The following is a 21,586-nucleotide window of genomic DNA, read 5'->3' on the forward strand; positions in this document are numbered from 1 at the left end:
ACATTGAGTTGTGTGTATGTTTCCTTTGCCCCTAATTACTCACTCGTTAGAGAAAACACCGCAGCATGTGTGTGTTTGTAAGTGGCTTTGATTCTTTTTGGAAGACGATGGCGTATGAATAAACCGAGTGGTGCAGAAAACATTTATAGAAAACCTACGTGTGTGTCAGGCAAAATTCCAGCCATTCATTTCAGATAGTTACATTTCAGATAGGCTGTGGTTCAGGAGGGGCCGGCATTGCCCGTAGTAGGTGCCTAATGCTCTTGTGAGGAAATTGGCCAGCGGGGGTTGGGGAGGGGGTACAGGGGACCACATGAGGGCTCTGCTTTCTTGAAGTTCTGGCAGGCACATAGAAGTTCACTCTGGCCTGGGTCAGGAGCTCTGGATTTGGAGCCAGAAAAGCTGGGTTCATTTGCCTGTTCTACCGTTTACCTGCTTGTGTCCTGGGGCAAATCACTTGTCCTTTCACAACCTTGGTCCAGCAGGAGGGGTGTCACGCAGGTACTGCCTGGGGCCTGGGTGTCCTGTCCAGCATCTTTAGCCTGTGGCCCCCTCTACCAGAGCAGCTAGCACAGTGTGAAGACTCAACTCGGCTTCCTTTCTGTCCTGGCCCTCTCCACCCGAGTTCCTGGTGACTCTTGGGAACTCAGTAATGCCTCCATATCACTCCCACACACCCACGAGAGCCAGAACAGGGAATCCCAGAATCCTACTCAATGGCTGGGGGGCCTTTGCTGCTCCCTGCACCTGCTACTCTTAAACAGGCACAGCCGTCCCAGAAGCTGTGTGGGGCAGCGGGGAAACCGGATAGGCAGAGAGAGGTGGTGGTGGGGGCCCTCTTTTTCCTCTCTTAGGAGCAGGCTGCTATTTGTTTGAACTGACCAGGGAGGACTTGAAATGCTTCTGGGAGAACTTGTCCCTGAGAAAGATGTTAATCACATCACCTGAACACAGCACAGCACGTGAACATTTATACCCTTGGTCCGGAGCCTCTGTCCTGTGCACTTGGGGAACAGCAGGGCAGCCTGGTGGGCAGGGAGGTCTTGTGAATTTGGCCATGAGTGGGAGAAGCTGTTTCTCAACATCTCTCTTTGGACTATTGCCTTGTTCGTTGTCACCAACAGCACGTGCAGGCATCCTGCCCCCTAAAACAGGGCACATACCGGCCTCAGTAGAGCTTCTTGACTCACTCTTGGAGAAGGGACACCCGTCCACACTGTCCTCCACACTGTCACCTCGGAGCTTTCTTAAATCAAGCCACACCCTTGCCTAAGTGTTGCCACAGGGTCAAGTCTGCATCAGAAAGGACAGTCAAGTTCCTCTCTGTCCGGTCCCCACCCACCTCTCTCCGTTCTATTTCAACCACTCTCCACCTCACCCCCTGGGTTCTAATCACCTCTTAACATCCCAACCCCCCTTCTTTGGGGGCTTTTCTTCAGGGGCTTTGTTGACTTTGTCTTCCTTCAGGTTCAATTAATAACCCCTTCTTCTGGGGGTCCATCATGCACTTCACATTTCAAGATGATAGGAATTGCATAAGATTTTCTCGTGTGTTTGTGCGTACTTGCCTCCCTGTTTGCTCAGGGCTCCGTATCTACTTGCTACACAGGTGGAGCTGGATCACAGAGATGTCAGTGACTGTGCTGGAGCAGCGAGCTGCCTCCAGAGGTGCCTCAGGTGCACAGGTGGATCTGCCCTTGCACTAAATGGCCCCAAACTGCAATGTCGTGGTTCTTTCTCTCTCCCTGCCACTTCCCAGCATGTCACTTCTAGCTCTCCTCCTCCTTCCATTTCATACTTCTAAGCTTCACAGAAGAACTGTAGGTTTCTTCAGAGAACAATATCCATGATTGCTAAATAAATAAGCTATATTCACAGACAATTCAGCAAAACCAGGTTTGGTGAGAATGACTGCATTCTTACTAGGACGTTACTGGCTGCGTAGAAGTCCTTTAGAAGACAAAACAAAACACCCTTTTTATTTTAAGATAGTTTTAGACTTAGAGAAAAATTGCAAAAATAGAGTTCATGTATATTCTTCACCCCGCTTCCACTAATGATAACAACTTACATAACCATAGTACAATGACCAAAACCAAGAAATTAACATTGGTACAATACTATTATTGTACCTTATATAAATTTCACTAGTTTTTATCTAATGTTCCTTTTCTGTTTCAGGATCTGCTTTAGGATCTCCACATCATTGTATCTCCTGAGATTCTTCCAGTCTGTAAGAGTTTCTCCTCCTCTCCTCGCTTTTGTGACCTGATGTCTCCAATAAGTACTGATCAATTACACAGAAGCTTTTTTATTTGCCTCCAGTTCCTGATTGGTTTCCAGATGATTTAAAGTTCCTGGAGGTCTGCCTTTGGGGTGAGTTCTGGATAAGTGCTTCTTTTCCCCTCTCATTTTATTTGCTTCCCTTGGGATGCTCTGGAGCAAGAGTCAGAGGAGGAAGGCATGTGGAGGTGATTAGTGCTTCTTGACCTTGGGTGTTCACTGTCATAGTCATAGTTCCCAATCACATCTGCAGTCAATTATGCAATTAGCCATGCACATTGACCTCAGGATGGGTGCAGATTCCTCCTGGCTCCTCCTCCTCTTCTGCATATCACCATTCTTCCCATCTGCTAGTTGTCCTTTGTTGGTAACAGATCAGAGGAGGCTCCAGGGCTGGCGGAACTGGTGCACACATTTCCCTGGAGTCACGCACTCGGGGACACCTCTGCCAAGTCTGTTGGAGAAAGGGGATGGTGGGTTTAAGAGGTGGGGCCATGCATCGAGTGTTACAGTCCATGTACTCACCAGTGATGGGGTCATGTGGCTCATGAGGTTAGGGACAGGAGCCGAGTCTTGGTAGAGGAGTAAATCTACTGTGGTAACAAAGTGTCAGTCAGCTCAGCCCCTGTCACATTCAGAGAGTCATCCCCCAATAATGAGGCTGGGCTTTCCGAGGATGATGGAAGAACATGCTAGAACCTATTCACATTCATTCATTCACTAAAATATTCATTCATCCATTCGTTTGAGCAGAGTAAGCTCTTGTTGGTTATTATTATTGTTTTTGTGGTTGCTGTCATTGTTATCTAGTATTAGGTATGAGGACATAAGGATGAATCAGAATGAAGCCCTGACCTCAGAATGCTGAGGGAGAGACCACAGAAGACCTCAGCACCATGTGACAAGGGCTCTGGAGAGGGACGTATTAAGTTTGTGGGAACAATGGAGGAGTGCCTTAATTGTGACAGGGATGTGCAGTGGATGGGGTGGGCAATGCTAAAGGATTTAGGATAGTTGGATGGGTAAACGGGGAAGGGCCTGATGCTGCTGGTGGCGAAACCGCCTGTGCAAAGGCCCGGCGTGCAGAAAGCGGCTGCAAGGAATGGAAAACTCCCCACGCCTTTGCTCCCGCATTCATTCATCCACCTGTTTTCTCTGGGCCAGGCACTTGCACCTCAGAGCAGAAACTTTAAGAGCCACCTCATAGTTCCAATGTCTCTCTTCTCTCTGCCACTAGCAATGAACACATAGCCCGAGGGAAAAGTAAACCACTGCAGTAAGCCACTGAGATTTGGGGGTTGTTTGTCACCAAAGCAGAATTTAGCCTAAGATGACTTAAACACTCTATGTAAACTCCATTATTCTTCACTTTGTAACCTCTGTGGATATAGACATATGGTTGGCATTCAATACATATCTGTCGAATGAATAAATAGAATGAGCTCATGAATGAACACATGACCACAGGGTCTTTGCACATGCTACTCTCTCTGTAAAGAGAGACCACCTTTGCTTCTTCACTTGCTCAGCTCCTCAAGTCAAACCTCAGATATCCTCCTCCAAGAAGCCCTCCTTGCTGCCCTTCTCTCTCTCCTCCGTCACACATCATGATAATTGTCTGCTCTGAGGTGCAAGTGCCTTTTCCACTCACATTTTATTTGACAAAGCGAGTCACTTGGCCAGCCTTGACATCAATGGGTTAGGGATGTGGAATCTTCCCATGAGAAGGGAAGTATATATTTTGACTAATAAGATCATCCACTATATATCTGAGGAAAGGCTAATGGTTTACTATGATGTTGTGCACAGCATGAGAGCAGATATTGACAATAAAGAGATGAAAATGTTAAGGAGAAGCCAGATCATGCAGGGGTTTGGGTACTGGGCTGAAGAGTGTGGGCTCCATTGTCTGGCAGTAGAGAGCCATGGAAGTTTTGAAAATTTCTGTCCAGGAGTTTTAAGCAAGAGAGTGCAATATCTTCACACTTTAGAAAAATCATTTCAGTGCTAGCAGGAGAATGGCTGGTGAAAATTGAGGCTAGAGACAGGAAGAGCGATTGGGAAATTTTGGGAATACCATAGTAGAGAGAATGAAAATGTCCCTGGCTAAGGCTGGGACAATAGAGAAAGAGTGAAGGAGAGGGCTTCAGGAGATGTCAGGAATAGAATCAAGGGAATTTGGCGCATAGTTCAACAGGTATTGTAGAAAGAAAGATGAACGAGTAAGTAAGTGCATACACTTGGACCTTGTGCACCAGTGAAATGACCAATGACTTGATCATGTAAAGTGAGACAGACTCTGATCAAATATCTCTCTAGTTAAAAAATTGTTGATTTAATTTTTTTTTTATTTTTAATTTATATAACCGCTCACTTTTTTTGGAGTAAAGTTCTGATTTTGACAAATACATGGACTTGTGTAACCACTACTACAAATAAGATCTCAGAGTTGCATCACCCTGAAAGCCTCCCTCATGCAGCTTCTCTTTGTTAGTCAAATCCTCCCTCCACCCCAATCCTAAAAGCCCTAATCAGTTCTGAATGGGATCATATTTCAGAATGTTTTATGAATGGGATCATAACAATATGTAGTCTTTTGCATTTACCTTCTTTCATTTAGCATAATGTATTTAGGATTCACCCAAGTTGTTGCATGTATCAATGTTTCTTTCCTATTTTTACTCAGCAGTATTTCATTGTATGGCTGTACCACAGTTAGTTAAAAAAAAAAAAAAAAAAAGCCCCAGATCACTTTTCACTCTTTCCTATGCTCTGCAAAGTGTTGGCTGCTTTATGTGGTGTCCCAGGTGGGGCTTTTCAGTCTCCTGCTGAGTGCCCTATGCCTATAGGTCTCCATCTGCTTAGCCAGGAAAAGCGTTCTCTGGTTCCCTGAGCTCAAAGGTAGAGTTTCTTCCTTTGATGTGAAAACTCACTTCCTGTTCAGAGTCCCTTTTGAAAACAACCCCCTTGCACAGCTTCCTGTGTGACACCATTAAACATCCCTCCAGCAACCATTACTCGGGAGCGCCAAAGGTTAACTACACTTTCTACACGTTGTAAAGTCCTGTGACGTCCTGAGTGTTGGTGCACGCTCAGTTTTCTCAGACATCCCCAGATAGCCTCTGGATGATGCGCTGTGGAAAATTGGTCCCAGTTGTTTCTCTTATATTTTTGAGAAAGAGTAATGTAGGCTATGACTGTGCATTGTAGAATCCTATGGGGTCACCTGCTGGGGATCAGGTTTAACTCATCCGAGGACTGATCCAGAAAGTTGCTGGAAATTTCAGGTTAAAAAACTCCAAAGGCTAAGAGGTAAAAGGCCCCACATGACCAAGTTCAAAGAAGTACTTTTAGAAGTTAAAAAAAAATCCCAATAAATTAACTCTCCAACGACAGTTTTAGTGGGTTCAAAAGTAATGATTTTAAAAGCTATTTAATTTTTTAAAAAGCATCTGTTCCATTAATAGACAGTAAACTAAAAACATTATTTTAAACAAAAACTTTTGATGTTTAGAAAAAAATGATATTTGGGGGCAAACTTTGTTTATTGAATTCATTGTTTTTCAACGAGGAGAAAATATTTACAAATTAACATTAAAATAACATCTTTACTGACTATAAACAATGCATGCTGATTATAGAAAATTTGGAAAATAGAATTAAGAGGACAAGAAAAATTCTTCCTAATTCTAAAACCTAGAGATGAATACTAGTAAAAAAATTGGGATCTGACTATATAATTCATTGGGTTCTGCCTTTTTGGTTGACCTTGAATTCAGCTCAAGATCACTATGTCAGAACATGACTTTTAATGGCAGCCCAGTATTATTTTATGGATCTTCTGTTTCTGGCCCAGAGTCTCCAGGATTGGCTTGGTGAAAGCAGGGCTGGGCAGACCAGGATGGCTGGGTGTGGACATTGAGGCAGGGGCCCCTGGTGCCAGGAGGGATTACAGGGTGTATTGTGACCCTCATAAGCCCAAGGATTTCACAGTCAGGGCCAGCTACTCCCTGGGATGGGGATTCTCGTCATTGAGATTCCAGGCAGCAACAGGGCTATGAGAGGTGGCAGGTACACCATCCTCTCCAGGAGGTGGGGAACTAGGTCCCTTACTCTCTCTTGCGCATCAGATCCTGGCATAAGGGGAGGCGCGGAGTGGGAAGGTAGGCAGGTTATGGGGCGGGCCTATGAGACGCCTCTCTGATTTAGGTTCTCTGTTAAGGTCCGGGACTCTTAGAGCCTGTGGCGTGCGTTGCTCTGGGAATGCCGGTGAGGGATGAACATTTATTGATGACGCGCGCTCCCTAGTGGCCATTTCTCCCATTACCAGCACTGCGGGCCTGGATGGCGTTTCCTAGTCTAGCCTCCAGTCTCCACCCAGGTCTGGAGAAGTCTCCTGCAGATTCACATTTTCCTGGGGTCAGGTTCTAGCCCTAACTCGGTCTTTACCTTGCTGCGTGGCTCTGGCCGCATCGCACCCCTTTGTACTTTAGTTATCTGTGAGATGAAGGTCATGTCAAGCTGGTCTCATAGGTTAAACCTGGGGGAAGGGAAGGGCTCTGAGCCCCTGCTGCCCCTGTCACTTTGGCCATGCTGGGCGGGTGGGGCGGGGAGGAGAGGAGGGAAGGCGGTGGCGGGGCGGGGCGGGGCGGGGCGGGGCGGGGGGGGGGGAGGGCGGATGTTGGCTGCAGCAGCTATGTGCAGTGTGGTAAGCAGATTCCAGGGAGCTCTGGGTTTGTGCTCTAGGGTAGTGTCCACTAAAGGCTCCAAAGTTAGAGACAAACCCTCTACTGTCAGGAGGATCCCTCCTCCCCCCTCAGGGTAAATAGGAGCCAAAGAGAGGAGGTGGCCAGGGTGACAAAAAGCTCAGAGCTAGGCCCCACCCGAGGTTTGGGGGACTAGGGACTGCCTGATCTGAAGGTCACTTGAGGCCTAGGAGGCTTCTTGGAGGAGGAGGAGGTAGAGTTCAGATCTCATGGGTTCCAAGGGTTGGACAACTGTGAATTCATGGAGCAGGCACTTCAGACAGGGGGGCAAACTGAGCTCGAAAACCAGCATGAAGGAGTGACATCAGCAGGAATGGCAGAATAAGGAAATCATTCCATAAAAGCAGTGAGAACAGTGGAAAAATTGTCAAAATCCACCTTTTCAGAACTCTGGAAATTAACCAAAGGCTAACAATAATTTGGGGAGTGTTTACTCAAGAAAATGGCTAAATCTTGGTAAGAACAGTGAACTCTGAGGTGTTTTAACTTACCCTGATCATACTTTCCTCTTTCTAGCCCTGTGGTATCCACAGTTGCCACATTTTATTCTTTAAAGTATGAAATTTTCTACAAAAATTAGGAGACATGCAAATATGGCCCATTCACAGGAAAAAAAGGCAGTCAATAGAGACTATCCCTGAAGAAACCCAGATGTTGGACTCATTAGACAAAGACTTTAAACTATGTTCAAAGAACTAAAAAAAACCCCATGTCTAATAACTAAAGAAAAGTATGAGAATGATGTCTCATCAAACAGAGAATATCAACAAAGAGGCATAAATTACTAAAAGAAGAACCAAATAGAAATTTTGGAGTTGAAAATACAATAAAAATGAAATAAAAAAATTCACTAAAAAAGCTTAAGATGAGATGTCAGTTAGCTGAAGAAAAAATCAGCAAGCTTGTTGATAGGTCAATTGAGATTATCTTGCCTGAGGAACAGAAAGAAAAAAAAATGAAAATGAATAGAGCCTTAGATACTGTTGGACATCAGAAAGCATTCTGATATATGCATAAGCTGAGTCCCAGAGGAGAAGAGAGAATGAGGCAAAAAGACCATTTGAAGAGACAATGGCCCCAAATTTCCCAAGTTTGATAAAAATATTCATCTACACATCCAAGAAGTTCAATGAACTCCAAGTAAAATAAGAGTTTGCCTTTGAATCGATCCTAGACATCATAATGAAACTATTGAAAGATCAAAGATAGGCAGAATATTGAAAGCAGCAAGAGATATACAACTTATCACATACAAACTTTCCTCAATAAGATTAACAGTCATTTCTTGTCAGAAGTAAGGGAGGCCGGAAAACCATGGGTTGACATTCAAAGTGCTGAAAGAAAAGTCTATAAACAAAGAAGTCTATATCTAGCAAAACTGTCCTTCAGAAATAAAGAAGAAATCAAGACATTCCTATATAAACAAAACGGAGAGAATTTCCACTGGCAGACCTTTCCTACAAAAACTATTAAAGGAAATCTGTCCTTCAGGCTGAAATAAAAAACACAAGAGAGTAACTCGAATCCACAGGAATAAAGACCATCAGTAAAAGTAACTGTATAGGTAGATATAAAAGACTGTTTGATATTTTCTTGTTTGTGACTCTTTTCTGTCCTATGGGAAAAGATTTAGAAGAACTGCACAAAGCAATAATTATAAATCTCTGTTGATGAGCATACAATGTACAAAAATTAATATGTATGACAATGATAGTATAAAGGAGGGCAGAGCAAGATTTTACACACTAAGTTGGTACAAATTCTAACTAGACTGTTAAATGTTGAGATTTTAAATATAATTCTGAAGAGAACCACTAAGACAATAACTTAAAAAAGAGAGTAAAAGATTTGACAAGATAATTAAAATGGTATGCTACAAAATACCTATTTAACATAAAAGAAGACAGTATTGGGGTAATAGAGGAACAAAAAACACATAGAAAATAAATAGGAAATGGCAGATGTAAATTCTACCTTATAGGTAATTACATTAAATGTGAAAAGATTAAACACTCCAATTGAAAAGCAGAGACTGGCAAGATGGATGAACTGCTAGGATCCAACTATATTTTGTCCACAGAGATACGCTTAAATTAAAAGACACAAATAGGTTGAAAGTAAAAGGATGGAAAAGATATACTCTGTAAACAGTAACCAAAAGAGAGCTGGCGTGACTATTCTAATATGAGACAAAATAGACTTTAGGATAAAAATTGTTACGAGATCTGAAGAGGTACATTTTATAATGGTAAAAGGGTCAATCCTTCAAGAAGATAGAACCATTAAAAATTTATATGCCTCTACAACAGAGACCAAAAACACACGAAGCAAAAACTGACAGAATTAAGGGGAGAAATAGACAATTTGAGAATAATAGTTGGAGATTTCAGCACCCCACTTTCAATAATGGCGAGATTACCTAGACAGAAGATCAACAAGGAGATAAACCTGAACAACACTATAAACCAATAAGCCCTAACAGACACCTAGAGAATACCCCACCCACCAGCAGCAGGGTACGTGTTCTCATGTGCACGTGGAATGTTCTCCAGGATAAAACACATCCTAGGCCATAAAACGAGTCTCACTTAATTTACAGTGATTGAAATGATTAAAGATTCTGTTCTCTGACTATAATAGAATGAAATTGGAAGCCAATAACAAGGAAATTTGGAAAATTCACAAATATGTAGAAATTAGTACGTTCCTGAATAACTAATGTATCAAAAAAAGAAATCACAAGGGAAATTAGAGCAAAAATTGGAATTGAGACAAATTGGTCTCCGAAAGCTTCAAAAAGTAGTGTTTTTGCTGAGCACAGTTTGCAAAATATTGTTCCTGGGGGACACATTGCCTAGAAAACCCTGCTGGCAGGGGTCAAGGGGCAGGGGCCAAGGGGCAGGGGCCGTGCATAAGTGGGCTTTATCCCCAACCTCCCCAGTTCAAGACCCAAGTCTGACATGGAGGCATCTGCTTCTTTTGATTTTGAGATTTTTCCAGCTAGGATTCCAATGTTGGGGTCCATACATCCCAATGAAGTGCCAGCTGCCAATCACCGTTGCCGAGCAGCTGCCTGGAGTTTGATTTCCTCCACCACTGCTGATGTAGCTCACCTCTCTCATTCTTCATTTGTGGCTCCATCTGCCAGAGGTCCTTGTCTGGTGTGTAGAGTGGGGTTGGGGGGCATGTAAAGAGACTGGGTGATGGTACAGGATTCCGGAAAGAGAGGGGGCTAGGCTAGGTATCCCTCGTTATTCTCTGCAGCAGTCCCCCTTCTGTGGTGAGTGTCTCTGAAATTCCGATGGCAAACGGCCCCTTGCTCTCTGGGTTCCTCTCATGGTCGTAGTGATGTATGTGTGTGTGTATTTCACATGAGCTCTCTCTGCTCTGGAAATAGATGAATTTCAAGATTTTTCTTTATTTCGATATAAAAAAATACAGTACATCTCATGCACCAGTGTGGTCATTATATAGTCATTATCTCGAGCAGTTATTACAATGATAGGGAGTAGGTTACAGGAATTTGTTTATCCAACTAAAAAAAACCTGTTAAATTGTTAACCAAAAAATAACTGCTTATTATGCAAAACTCTTATATTTTTGTGAGAGCTAGAAACGTGTAAGTATTATTAGTAAAAAAAAAAAAATATTATGAAAAACTAGTTACTGGTTAAAAACAAGTCAGTGTTATCTACAATCCCCTGAAGTGTGAGGGTCTTTGCCCGAAGTGGGAACCTCAGTCATGACCAAGGGTGAGTTGGAGGGTTTGCCCCTTTCCCCCCGCCCCCTTCCCGCTGAGTGATGCCTCCTCTCCAAGGTGTATTTGCAGTGGAATGTTCCATGTGTGGCCGGAAGTGGGAGAGGCACACAGGACTACACGGCTGGGGCAGGGCAGGCGCCTTGCCTTTCACAGGGTGTGCCGAGGACGGGGCCCTGCCGGGGTTCCCTGAGATGTGGCAACAACGAGGTGTAAAGGCAAATGGCGTGGCTCCGTTGTGCTGTCATGTTTCGGTTTGGACGTTGACCAGAGTTGCTAGTTGCTGTGAGTGCCTCTGAGTCAAGAGATGAGGAGAAGAGAGAGAGGGAGAGAGGGAGAGAGGGAGAGAGAAGAGGGAGCGTGAATGAGTGATCAGGCAAGGCAGAGATGAGGAGAGGTGTCCCGCTCTGGAAACGTGTGCTCCCGCTTCTCAGGCGAAACTAGAGGGGTGCAAATGAGTCCAAACTGGGGTCACAGCTATTCCAGACCTTCTCCAGGGGATGTGGGTGTGGAAGTGGCTCTCACCCTATGATCTGTCACACTTGGTCTCCACTGTCCCTTCAGGATGAATTCACAGTTGCTTCAAAGTTAGGCAAGCCATTTCCCTGATTTTGGTTGAATTGTCAACGCTCAGTACAGCATAGTTACTGGTGTGGCAGGCAAGTGAGGTCACCCCAGGACCCAAAGTTGGGAGCTGCCAAGGGCCCCTTCTTCCCTCTTGACAGGCCTGGGGAGGGGCCCAGGAGTGGTGGGGGAGTTGGGAGGATGTGAGGAGGTTGAAGCAGGGCAGGCGTGATGGACGGTCCCAGTCTCCTTCGGGACTGGGCGGCTCCTGCCCTTTGCCTCCAGGCAGACAGGCACCCAGGACTCACCAGCCTCACCCAGGACCTCAGGGGAAGACCTCTCCCTGGAAGTTGACCATAAGCTGCTTTGAGGAGCCAGAGAAAGTCTGAGTTGGATTGTGGTCCCTTGTGACAGGGTTATGTGGACATCCAAGCCCAGGCAGAACACTAGCTGGCATCTTCCAGCCTTTTGGAGGTAGCCATCACTGAATAGGTTCCTGGACACTTCAGGGACCTGCAGTTTGCTACCCAAGGTGGTGAGGTCTCTGAGACCCATAAAGAAGGGCTGCCGGGCTGGGGTTTCAGTGCTATAATTCGAGGCCTCAGGTCCTGGTGTCTGACTGGCTGAAGCTGTAGTGGTTTGGGTCCCCAGGCCCAGGTGCTTGCGGCCCCCTTAATACATCAGCTGCTCTCTGGGGTCTGAGCCATAGAGCTCCGCCAGCATCTTGAACCTGGGCCCCCAGTCGTTGAGGAAGTCATAATCGACATCTGAGTCGGACGAGTCGGTGCCCAGAGAGCTGAGGGACTCTGCAATGGACTCAGAGCCCTCGTAGCCGTAGATGTGCAGCGTGTCATAGGGCGGGCCGCCGCCGTCGTGGTCTGCCTCCTCCTTCTTCACTTCGATCACTGTAGCCATGTCCCCTGGGCCCCCGCGTGCGCTAGGGGGCGTGCGCCGCGCAGGCTTCTGCACCTGCGCGTACACCGACGGCCGCGCGTCCAGCCCAGGCCGTGGGGCCTTGCCCCCGCCGTGGCGCACCGAGTTGAGCACCGACACGTCGTAGCTGGTGGTGTCCATCTCGCCGCCGCCCTCCTCGTCGTAGGTGACCAGCTGCTCATGGATCTCCGGCACATTCTTGCCGTGGGCACGGGCCTGCTTCCGGAGCCGCCGCCGCAGGATGATGAGGAGGGTGATCACTGGGAGCAAGGCAAGCAGAGCGAGTTAGACCAGGTGCAGCTGAATGGGTGGCCCCAACCCTTGGAGGGGGAGGGTCACCTGTTCTCTTTCCTCATCCCTGGGAATTGCTGGAGCGGCCCAGCTTCCTTATGACATCCTTGCCAGCTCAGAAGTTTTGGTTTGGTCCAGAAGTCTGGTGGGTCCCCCATCCCCCACCTCCATAGTCTTTTCCTTGCCCCAGGTGATCCTGACCGCGGGTTAGGGCAACTGGTAGAGTTGGGAGGAAAGATACAGAGTGGGCCTCCCTCAAGTTCATTCTCTTCTGCCAGTCTCAACCCCCATCTGCCTGCATCCTCATCTCCTCCCTCCTCACACCACTGTGGCAAATCCTTCTCTGTCACCTCCAAAGGCCAGGAGGCCAGAGGTGGGGGCAGAAATGGGGAAAGGAGTGGAGTTGGAATTTGGAGTGTGAAAGTTCTGATCCATTGCTTGGTTGACAGCTCTGACCATGATAATGCATAGTGGTGGTGCTGGCAGACGTGGCGCTTACTACATGAGCAGCAGTCACTCTTGAGCACCAACTGTATACGTGCTGGCGTGAGACTGGCGCATTTTTATGTTCTCTCTCTCAAGGTGGGTATTACTGTCCCATCTGACAGCTAAGCAGGCTGAGCTCGGGGAGGCTGACTGACTTGTCGGTGTGATTCTGCTGAAAGCTCGGACGTGTGGGGGTGTGAGGCTGACCAGCCCCTGAGGAGGGGTGGACTGTGTGGTGCAGAGAGCTCGTAAGATTAGCTTCAGATCATCCCGCCAGGCTCTGTCCTTCTAGGCTTGAACTATTTAACAAACTGTTACATACATAAGTAAAATTGGGATGCCCTTTTTGAGACTCAGCTAGCTTCCTGTCCGTAAAGGGGGAGTGGAGACCTCTCTGTTTATATTTGGTCAGGTGGTTTTCAGGTTAGTGCAATTCTATGTGTGATGATGAGGCCATTATCGTTATGATTAATTATTATTAAAAGAGGAATCTGGGTCTGGACGTTCTGTCAGAGAAGCCCCCCAGAATGGGGGCACACTCACGGGGCCTCTCGGGGAGCTACTGGCCGGAAAGGCCTGGAGCAGACAAAGTGGGTCCTAGCCGTATCCTCGGTCCCTGTGGTTGTAGTGCATAGGGCGATCTGCAACCACCTGAGGGTGTCCTCTGGAGGACCAGCCCTGCCCCATCTGGTGGCAAGTGAAGTGCAGGAGAATTTACGCCTCTGAGAGGAGCCCCAAACCATCAGCTGGTGGGACCTGATGGATATTCACCAGCTCTGAGGGCCACACTGCTTCCCTGTCCCCAGGGGGAGGAAGCTTCAGGGAGCCACAGTGGTAACTTAGGTGACAATGAGTCCTTCGGCTGCCTTATTTTTTTTTTTTATCTCATACCCCTCTTCCTTCTGGGGCTTTCTGGGAGCACCTCCCAAGTAAACCATTTGCACCCCAATCCTTGTCCCAGAGTCTCCTTCCTGGGAACCCAAACTAAGGCAAAGCCTAAATGCTTCTAAAATTTTGGGGGCCCAGTGATTAGAACCAAAATGGTGTAGCTGATAGAGGTTCTGTTCATCCCTCTGGTGACCAAATCAAAGTTGTGATGGAAACAAGGAGCAGCAGCAAGGAAAAATCACCTGGGATCTAGATGAACAAGCGTTACAACTAGGGAGAAAGCCAAGAAATCCCCCTGCAACGGCAGGAGGTAGGATGGGGCGAGGACGCGGGGCAGCTGGGTCTCGAGCAGCTGAGTGAGACAGAGGCTGTGACAGCGGCAGACGCCTCTTCAAGGGGCCGCATCCGTGAGCTGATTTTCACGGTGACAGACCTGCTCGCTCTGAGCACCGGTGCCGATTCGGCTGCGCACAGGGGCCACCAGGGACTTAAAGGGAGACGTTGTCAGAGTGAGGGCTGAGGTGAGACTCGCTCTGTAAAGAAGCGCCAGTGGTATCCATTGTTTCCTGCTGAGCCCTCCCCGCTTGGACACAGTGCCGCCATTGCTGAGAGGTCATCGGACTGGATAACAAAGGTCACTCTGCCAGGAGGATTCCCTGAAACCCCACCTCCCCCAACTCGTGGCACCACCCAAAGCCGCATCCAAGTGTATCCTCAGCGAGTCAGGTGCTACTTGCTGAGCAGTGCCTAGACTCATACTGGAGGCAGCTGGCATCGGTTTCTAGCGTGGCCTTTTGAGGCAATTATAAGCACAGCATCTGTGGATTGCTTGCTAATTCTTACCAGGTGGCCCTGGAGGGGCAGAGGCTTGAGCTAAATTTGGCCTGTAGCTGAGCCCCTCCCAGGACTGTGCCGCTGGACAACTATTTCACAAATCCACACTAATAAGACCTGGAGATTTAGGAGCTTTGCTTATTAGTACATAGAAACAGACACAGAAAGGCAGCCGAAATGGGAAGACAAAGAAGCAAAAACCATATGAGAGAACAGAACAGAGGTACAGATATAATGGAGTCAAGTAATCTAACAGACGCAGGGTTCAAAACACTGGTAATAAAGATGCTCAATGAACTTTTGGTTAAATTCAGTGAGAACTTCAACAAAGAGATAAAAAAAGATAAAAATGGAAATGGAAATTATAAAAGGAAACTAGTCTAAAGTGAAGAATACGTTATCTGAGAAGTATATTAAATGGAATAAACAAAGGAATAAACAAAGTGAATAAAGAAAAGTATCAAATGCCCAAAAAACAGGAATAAAGAATGGTAACTACATTCCTATCAATAAGTATCTCAAATGGAAAAGAATTAAGTGCTCCAACTAAAAGAGTGGATTAATGGAAAGGAAAACAAGACCCCTACATGTTGCCTATAAGAGACTCACTTCAGATTAAAAGACAGACTAAAAGGAAGGGGATGGAAAAACATATTCCTTTGATGTGAGATAAACACTATATGATTTCACTTATATGTGGAATGTAAGGAATAAAAAGAACAAACTAATCAAAAACAGACTCACAAATATAGTGAACACTTGGGTGATAGAGGGGAGGGGAGTTTGGGGGACTGAGAGAATGGGATGAAGGGTTAAAAAAGTACAAATGAGTAGCTGATGGATGGGCTCGGGGATGGGGAGCACAGCGTAGGGAATGCAATTAGAATAAATACGGTCTCTAGGTGAAGGGTCAGGGGAGGGAGGGAGCAACTGGGACCGTTTCACGAATTATATAGATGTCTAACCAATGTACTGTATACTTGAAACTAATTAAAATAAAAATAAATTTTTTGGAGACCGAGAAAAGAAAAAAAGATATCAAAGCTGGAGGATTCCTACAAAAGGAAAGAAAGCCCCTGGAGATAAGCTACACTAGAAGTTTTGAAACTTTTCATTTCTTTCCAAAAGAGAAACTGCATCTTCTGTTTGAAAAATAGGTTTTATGTAAATAAATGCCTAGACCAGTGTTGGCATATAGGTGCTCAAAATACAAAAGTTGAATGAATGAATGTCACATATAAAGTATTTTAAAGTGGGGGAGGGCCATTCAGCCCCACTCCTTCCTCCCCCCCCCCATTCACCCCCAACCCTTAGGCACCCAGGGAGGTCTCACTACGAAACCCAGGGGCCCAGGCCGGGGTACTGGCCCAGGGTGGGGCCTGGATCCCTGGCCTCTCCCTCCTCTGGCACAGTCCCCTCACTGTCCCCCTCTGCCCTCCTGGGCACTGACCTGCGATGGTGAGGATAGAGAGGAAGATGGCTACCAGCGCCTGGATGCTGAAGCCCACCTGGGGGGCCAGCTCCTCACAGAAGGTGAACTCGCCGCGCTCATTGCACTTGCACACTGTCACGGCCAAGGTGCTGGTGCCCGTGAGGCTCGGCCTCCCGTTGTCTGAGATGAGCACAGGCAGGTGGTGGACCTTGGTTCGTTCCCGGTCAAACTGCCCGTACTTGACTGTGATGTTGGCTGTGTTATCTGGAAACAGCAAGGATGAAGCGTTAGGCTCTGCTGCCTGGAGTGCCAGGCCCCTTGTCCGCAGTGACACTGTGGCCTGCCTCCTCCAGGGAGCCCTCCCTGACTGCGCCAGCCTGTGTGTTGCCTGGGCTGCTTCTGTTTCTGTGCCTTTTGCATCCTCTGCCTTATGTTTCAGCAATTTGAGTGCAGGTCTGTTCCTCCAGAGAGAGGGGGTATTTTGGGCAGCTCCTTTGACTTAGCCTCTAAGAATGGCTTGGCCAGAATGTAAAATCCTTGCTTTCTGTTTTTGTGGGCAACTGCTATGCTGACCCCTTCTTCCTCGCTAACCCCTCTCCAATAATAGGTGACTCTCTTTCAGCTCGATTAATGAATGTATTGTTTCATACTCTGACAGGGGGAAAAGGAAGTTTTAAAAAGTCTTTTAGCATCGGGCTAACTTCTGAGGCTCTTTTTTGTTGTCCTTGCAAATTGGTGAGAAAGTAAAAACACTGCTTACGTTCCAGGGGCACCGAGGGAATCATTACATGTGTAATTGAGTAATCGAGCATTTCCTGGGCAGGCTGGAATTGGGACTGTGCTTTGGCCCAGATAGTGGCTCTCCCTCTCAGCTCCGATCAGTGCTTTCATACACAAGAGTATTCCCTAGGAAACTTGTAAAACCTGCTGATTTTCAGACTCCCCTTCCCCTCCCACCCTTCTGCAAATTCTCGCTTCCTCTCTCCCTTCCTCCCCATTTCTGACTCAGTGGCTTTGGGCAGAGGCCAGATAATCTGTCTTTTGTAGGCTCCCTAGGAGGTTGTGGTGCTGATGGTCAGGGGGAAGGTCCAGGGACTCCCCGTTCCAGAATTTGGAAGGGGCGGGTTTGACCAACAAGCAGGGTCTGCCTACTTAGGAAGCCAGCCAAAAGCAAAGGTGGTCATCTTTTAGATTTCAGATGTAAGGCAGTGGCATTTCATTATTAAGTAGCCATGTGTATTATAATTGAGAATAACTGATATGGTCATTGACACTTTATGGGAGAAATGAGATTTCTTATTATACTCATTTAATACTATAACAGGACGTTCCTATATAAGTGAATCGAGACCAACAGGTTTGCCTCCTGGTCACACATGGGGTGTCCTTGGGGTGGCACTTTAGCGTTCCACCCCTTTGCAGACCCTCTCTGAGGTGGGATTGAGTTGCGTCTTGGGGATTTGGTTGCAGGTATTTTCGCCACGTTGCTTACTGCTAATGACAGCTGAATGTTGAATGGTCTGTCACCGACTGTCAGCACATCACAGCCACCTTGCCCCCACTCTCTGACTTTCCTCAACCATGGCAATGGCTGTTCCTATACAGGGACCCTCCTCAACCACAGTTTTGCTGGCCAGGGATGGGCAGGGATTCTACCCTGTGCTGGCTGAACGATCTCTCTCTTTAGACTGACTTAAGGGGGCTTTTTTTCTCTTTTCTTGAGGAAGCCGCTGAAGCCATGAAAGCCTGTCTTTGAGCCCCGTTGGCTGGAATTTAATCAGCTCAACATCATCACTGTCTTAAGCACATACTCATCGGAAGCTCTGATTGGCCACTACTGACATCACAGGACTCTCTGGGCTGAGCCTGGCAGAGCAGATCCTGTCCTGGGCCACCTGGTGGTAAGTTGTTGTTATCACTGAATTAAGACAAAGTTTTCCATATCGTCGGCATTTCAGATTTTACATTTCTGGTTTTGATTCTTTGGGAGTAACCTCAAAGTTCCGTGCCATGGAGCAATTTGTAGTTGTGTTGAGCACAGAGACCTCACGCGGGAAGGAATTCCATGGCTAGCTCGTGAATGGAGCCGACAGTCTGCACCCCACACCTATTCCGAATGTCTAGCTGCCTTAGCGTCTTATGGGGAATGGCAGACTCTGTGCACTTGGCAGTTTGGCCAGATTGGCTCTGACCACTGCAAACCAATAAGATCATGTGGTGGGAGTTGTACAGAATATTCTGTAACGTGAAAACACTGGTGAGGGCGTGCCCCCAATTCATTGACTTGTTCCTTGACCCCGGTGTTTCAAGACTCAAATCACCCCATCCCCGACCCGGCTCGGAACCAGGCTGACTGCTTTGTTGCTCACCGTGATTATCCATGAGGGTGAAGTTGCTGTCTTCAGTGCCCAGGGAGAATTTGAACTTCACGTTTCTTGGCGTTATGTCCTTGTCCGTTGCTGAGATTTGCACAACCAGCTGGAGTGTGGAAGATAGAGGATGGTCAGTTGTGGTGTTGGGATGGTCTGGGGTTCAGTGATGGAGACTTTGGGGTTAGACCTGACCGTGACTGCCACTGACCTGCAATGCTAACCTAAATGATCTCTACAGAGCCACTCTTTGTACCAGCCCCTTCCCTGCCAATCTGTTTTGCATGTATTTTCTTTGAGCCTCAGTTTCTCTGTCTATAAAGTGGGGATCAGGTCACCTTTCCTCAAGGTTGTTGTGCAAGTTACATTAGGTTCAGTGAAATGCCAGTTGACGGATGGGAGGTGGTGCCCCACAGCCTGTGCCAGACGGGTGCCGCCTTGCCCTCCCACCTGAGCCAGACTCACCGTGCCCTGGGCAGCATTCTCACACACTTTGGGACTGTAGGGCTGGGCAAACTCTGGGGCATTGTCATTCTCATCCAGAATTTCGATGTGCACCTGCGCAATGGATTCTTTGCCTGTGGGGTTCCCTGCAGGAGTAAAGGACTTGTCACCACAGTGGGATCAGCTGATGCCAGCCCTGGGGGGAAGGGTAGAAGGTGTGTGGATGGGGAACCCTGAAAGGGTGCCCGTTTTGCAGCAAGAGGGGGTTATGAACCTCTGGAAGAGAGGCCAGGGATGCTGTTCTGGATGAAAGCAGCAGAAAAGAAGAGGGTCAAACTTACTAAAGAATTATTTATAAGAGTAAAAAGGTAAACAGCCAAAGTCAATTTTAAAAGGCCATAATTAAATTAATTGGATTAAGCAATTTAAGTAAATTATTAAATTAATCTAATGATATAATTATTTGACTTAATTGAAATAGAAATGATTTATTAAATAAATTACAAAATAATTTCAAAAGCAAACAACCTAAGCGAGAGTGGGTTAATATATTATGTCACTTGAAAAGAAAGGAATATGTGGCCATTTGTAATGTCCATGTAAATTACATTTAAAAAATGTAATTAAAAAATTGTAAGATTTTTTTTTTTTTTTAGCATATTTTAGTACCATGAGAAAATGGTTCTGGAATAAGTTTAAATAAAAATTCAGGATATGATTTTATACAAATATTATAAACTTGTATAAACGTACGTATAGAAAAAAGGTTAGAGAAGATACACTAAAGTGCTAACAGTGTGGTGGGATTATGGGGGGGGGTAATTTTCTTCTTTTCTGTATTTTCCATACTTTAAAATGAATAACAAATTATTACTTTTAAAATTTAAAAACTGTGTGAATGATATTAGATGGGAAAGAAAGCGGCAAAGATTGATCTGGAAATACTTAGAGGAGTCCTTTGAAGTTGGCCTGGCTGCCATGTTGGGAGACATGGAAGTTTGGGGACACCCAGTAGGAGACAGGGGCCCTCCAGGGCGGTGCTGTGGGGCCTTGACCAGGTCACTCTGTGTCTGGGCTGGTGATCTCCTGGGTAAGGTGGACTGTTAATCCTTCCCCTAGAGGGCGGTTGTGATTTTCTCATGTAGGCAAAGGATGGAAAACTCCAATACTTGCCTTTCCCTCTGGCTCAAGTTACACTAATTTATGAAGAGCCTGACAATGTTGGAGTTTGAAGCTGCTGTACATTTTGAACTCAGTCCACTAACTGCAACATAAGCAGTCCCCAAAGCAGCCTTTTCCACGTGTCCACAATAAAAGGAACACGTAGCCCTTGTTCAATACAGTTTTTTTCGGCCCTGTTTCTGGCTCACTGGACCAGAACTTCTGAGAATGGGTCTGAGAAGCTCTATGTTAAGAAGTTCCCCAGGTGATTCTCATCGCAGGGACATCTGGTAGCCTATTTGTTAACGATGCTTCTTAACCTGTAATACACATGGAATTCTGATTCAGTCTGGGGCCAGAACCCAGTATTCTGCCCTTCTAACACGGTCTCGGGGGATAGGGATGCTGCTGGTCCATCCACACTTGGAGATAGAGGCTCTACAGCATCCCAGCTAAGTGGTGCTTCAGCAGGAGCTGATAAAAATATCTCTAGACTCACAGTGACAGATTATGCCAATTTTGAAAGAATGAGGGAAAGGAGAAAAGCCCAGTCCCCTGGTGGATGGAGCCACTCACCATTAGAATCCAGTTCTTTGGCCTCCACAGTCAGGTTATACCAGGGGTAGAGTTCTCTGTCCAGTTCTTTCTCATTGTAAATGTTCCCCTGCTTGGTTACTTGGAAGAACTGGCCCTTGTCACTGGTCCTACGGATGGAGTATCTGTGGATGGGAGAGAGATTTATGGCTTTCCACTGTCCTTTGCCAAGTTCAAACTCCCGGCTGGACAGATGAGGTCCTTCAGGATCTGTCCTTTGCATCCTTTATCCTTTTCACACAGTGCATTTGCACCGTACCACCCAGAGGTATTCAGAGTAGCAAGATTATCCCTTCTATCTTAGCAGTGTTGCCATCACCGGACTGAGGGTGGGCCTGAAGTTACATCAATAACTCTTTCAGCAGTGAGGCAGGTCGCACTATGATCAACTGTATCATGGTAGGGATTGGTTTTTGTGCTTAATGAAAAGATAGTTGGGCGTGAGCCAGGAAGAAATAAAAAAGGAGCTGGAATAGATAAGAAGTGAGTGAAATAAAATTAACTTTGCGAATTAAAAATTTGAAAGTTTCTTCTAGAAATCGAGAACACTGAGATAGAGAGAGGAAAAGATATAATAGTAACGTATGTTGAATATATACTTACTACTACTTAAGAAAATTTCAGAACAAATAGAACAGAAGAAATAACAAAAAGTATAATAAAAGAAAACTGTCCTGATCTGAGGAAAGGCCCACCTACAGAATAAAAGAGGTCATTGATATTAGGCATAATTTTAAAAAGAGATCAGTATTTAGATATATCCTGATGACACTTTTGAATTTTA

At 46.2% G+C, this 21,586-nt stretch overlaps 1 protein-coding gene across 3 annotated transcripts in view; it reads right to left on the minus strand.

The window, feature by feature from the left end:
• Nucleotides 1-9,137: 9,137 nt before the first annotated feature.
• The window catches only part of CDH5 (cadherin 5), a 33,679-nt gene continuing 21,230 nt past the window's right edge, over nucleotides 9,138-21,586 (minus strand). For all 3 annotated transcript variants that reach the window (XM_016162676.2, XM_016162692.2, XM_016162661.2), the window contains 5 exons: nucleotides 20,785-20,927; nucleotides 19,069-19,193; nucleotides 18,604-18,712; nucleotides 16,253-16,498; nucleotides 9,138-12,563 (listed from right to left, as the gene is read on the minus strand). In XM_016162676.2, the coding sequence (XP_016018162.2) occupies nucleotides 12,043-12,563; nucleotides 16,253-16,498; nucleotides 18,604-18,712; nucleotides 19,069-19,193; nucleotides 20,785-20,927 (1,144 nt within the window). In that variant the 3' untranslated portion in view covers nucleotides 9,138-12,042. The remainder of the gene's footprint in view (nucleotides 12,564-16,252; nucleotides 16,499-18,603; nucleotides 18,713-19,068; nucleotides 19,194-20,784; nucleotides 20,928-21,586) is intronic.

Source organism: Rousettus aegyptiacus, unplaced genomic scaffold, assembly GCF_014176215.1.
Source record: "Rousettus aegyptiacus isolate mRouAeg1 unplaced genomic scaffold, mRouAeg1.p scaffold_m13_p_14, whole genome shotgun sequence".
Classification (NCBI taxonomy): Eukaryota; Metazoa; Chordata; class Mammalia; order Chiroptera; family Pteropodidae; genus Rousettus; species Rousettus aegyptiacus.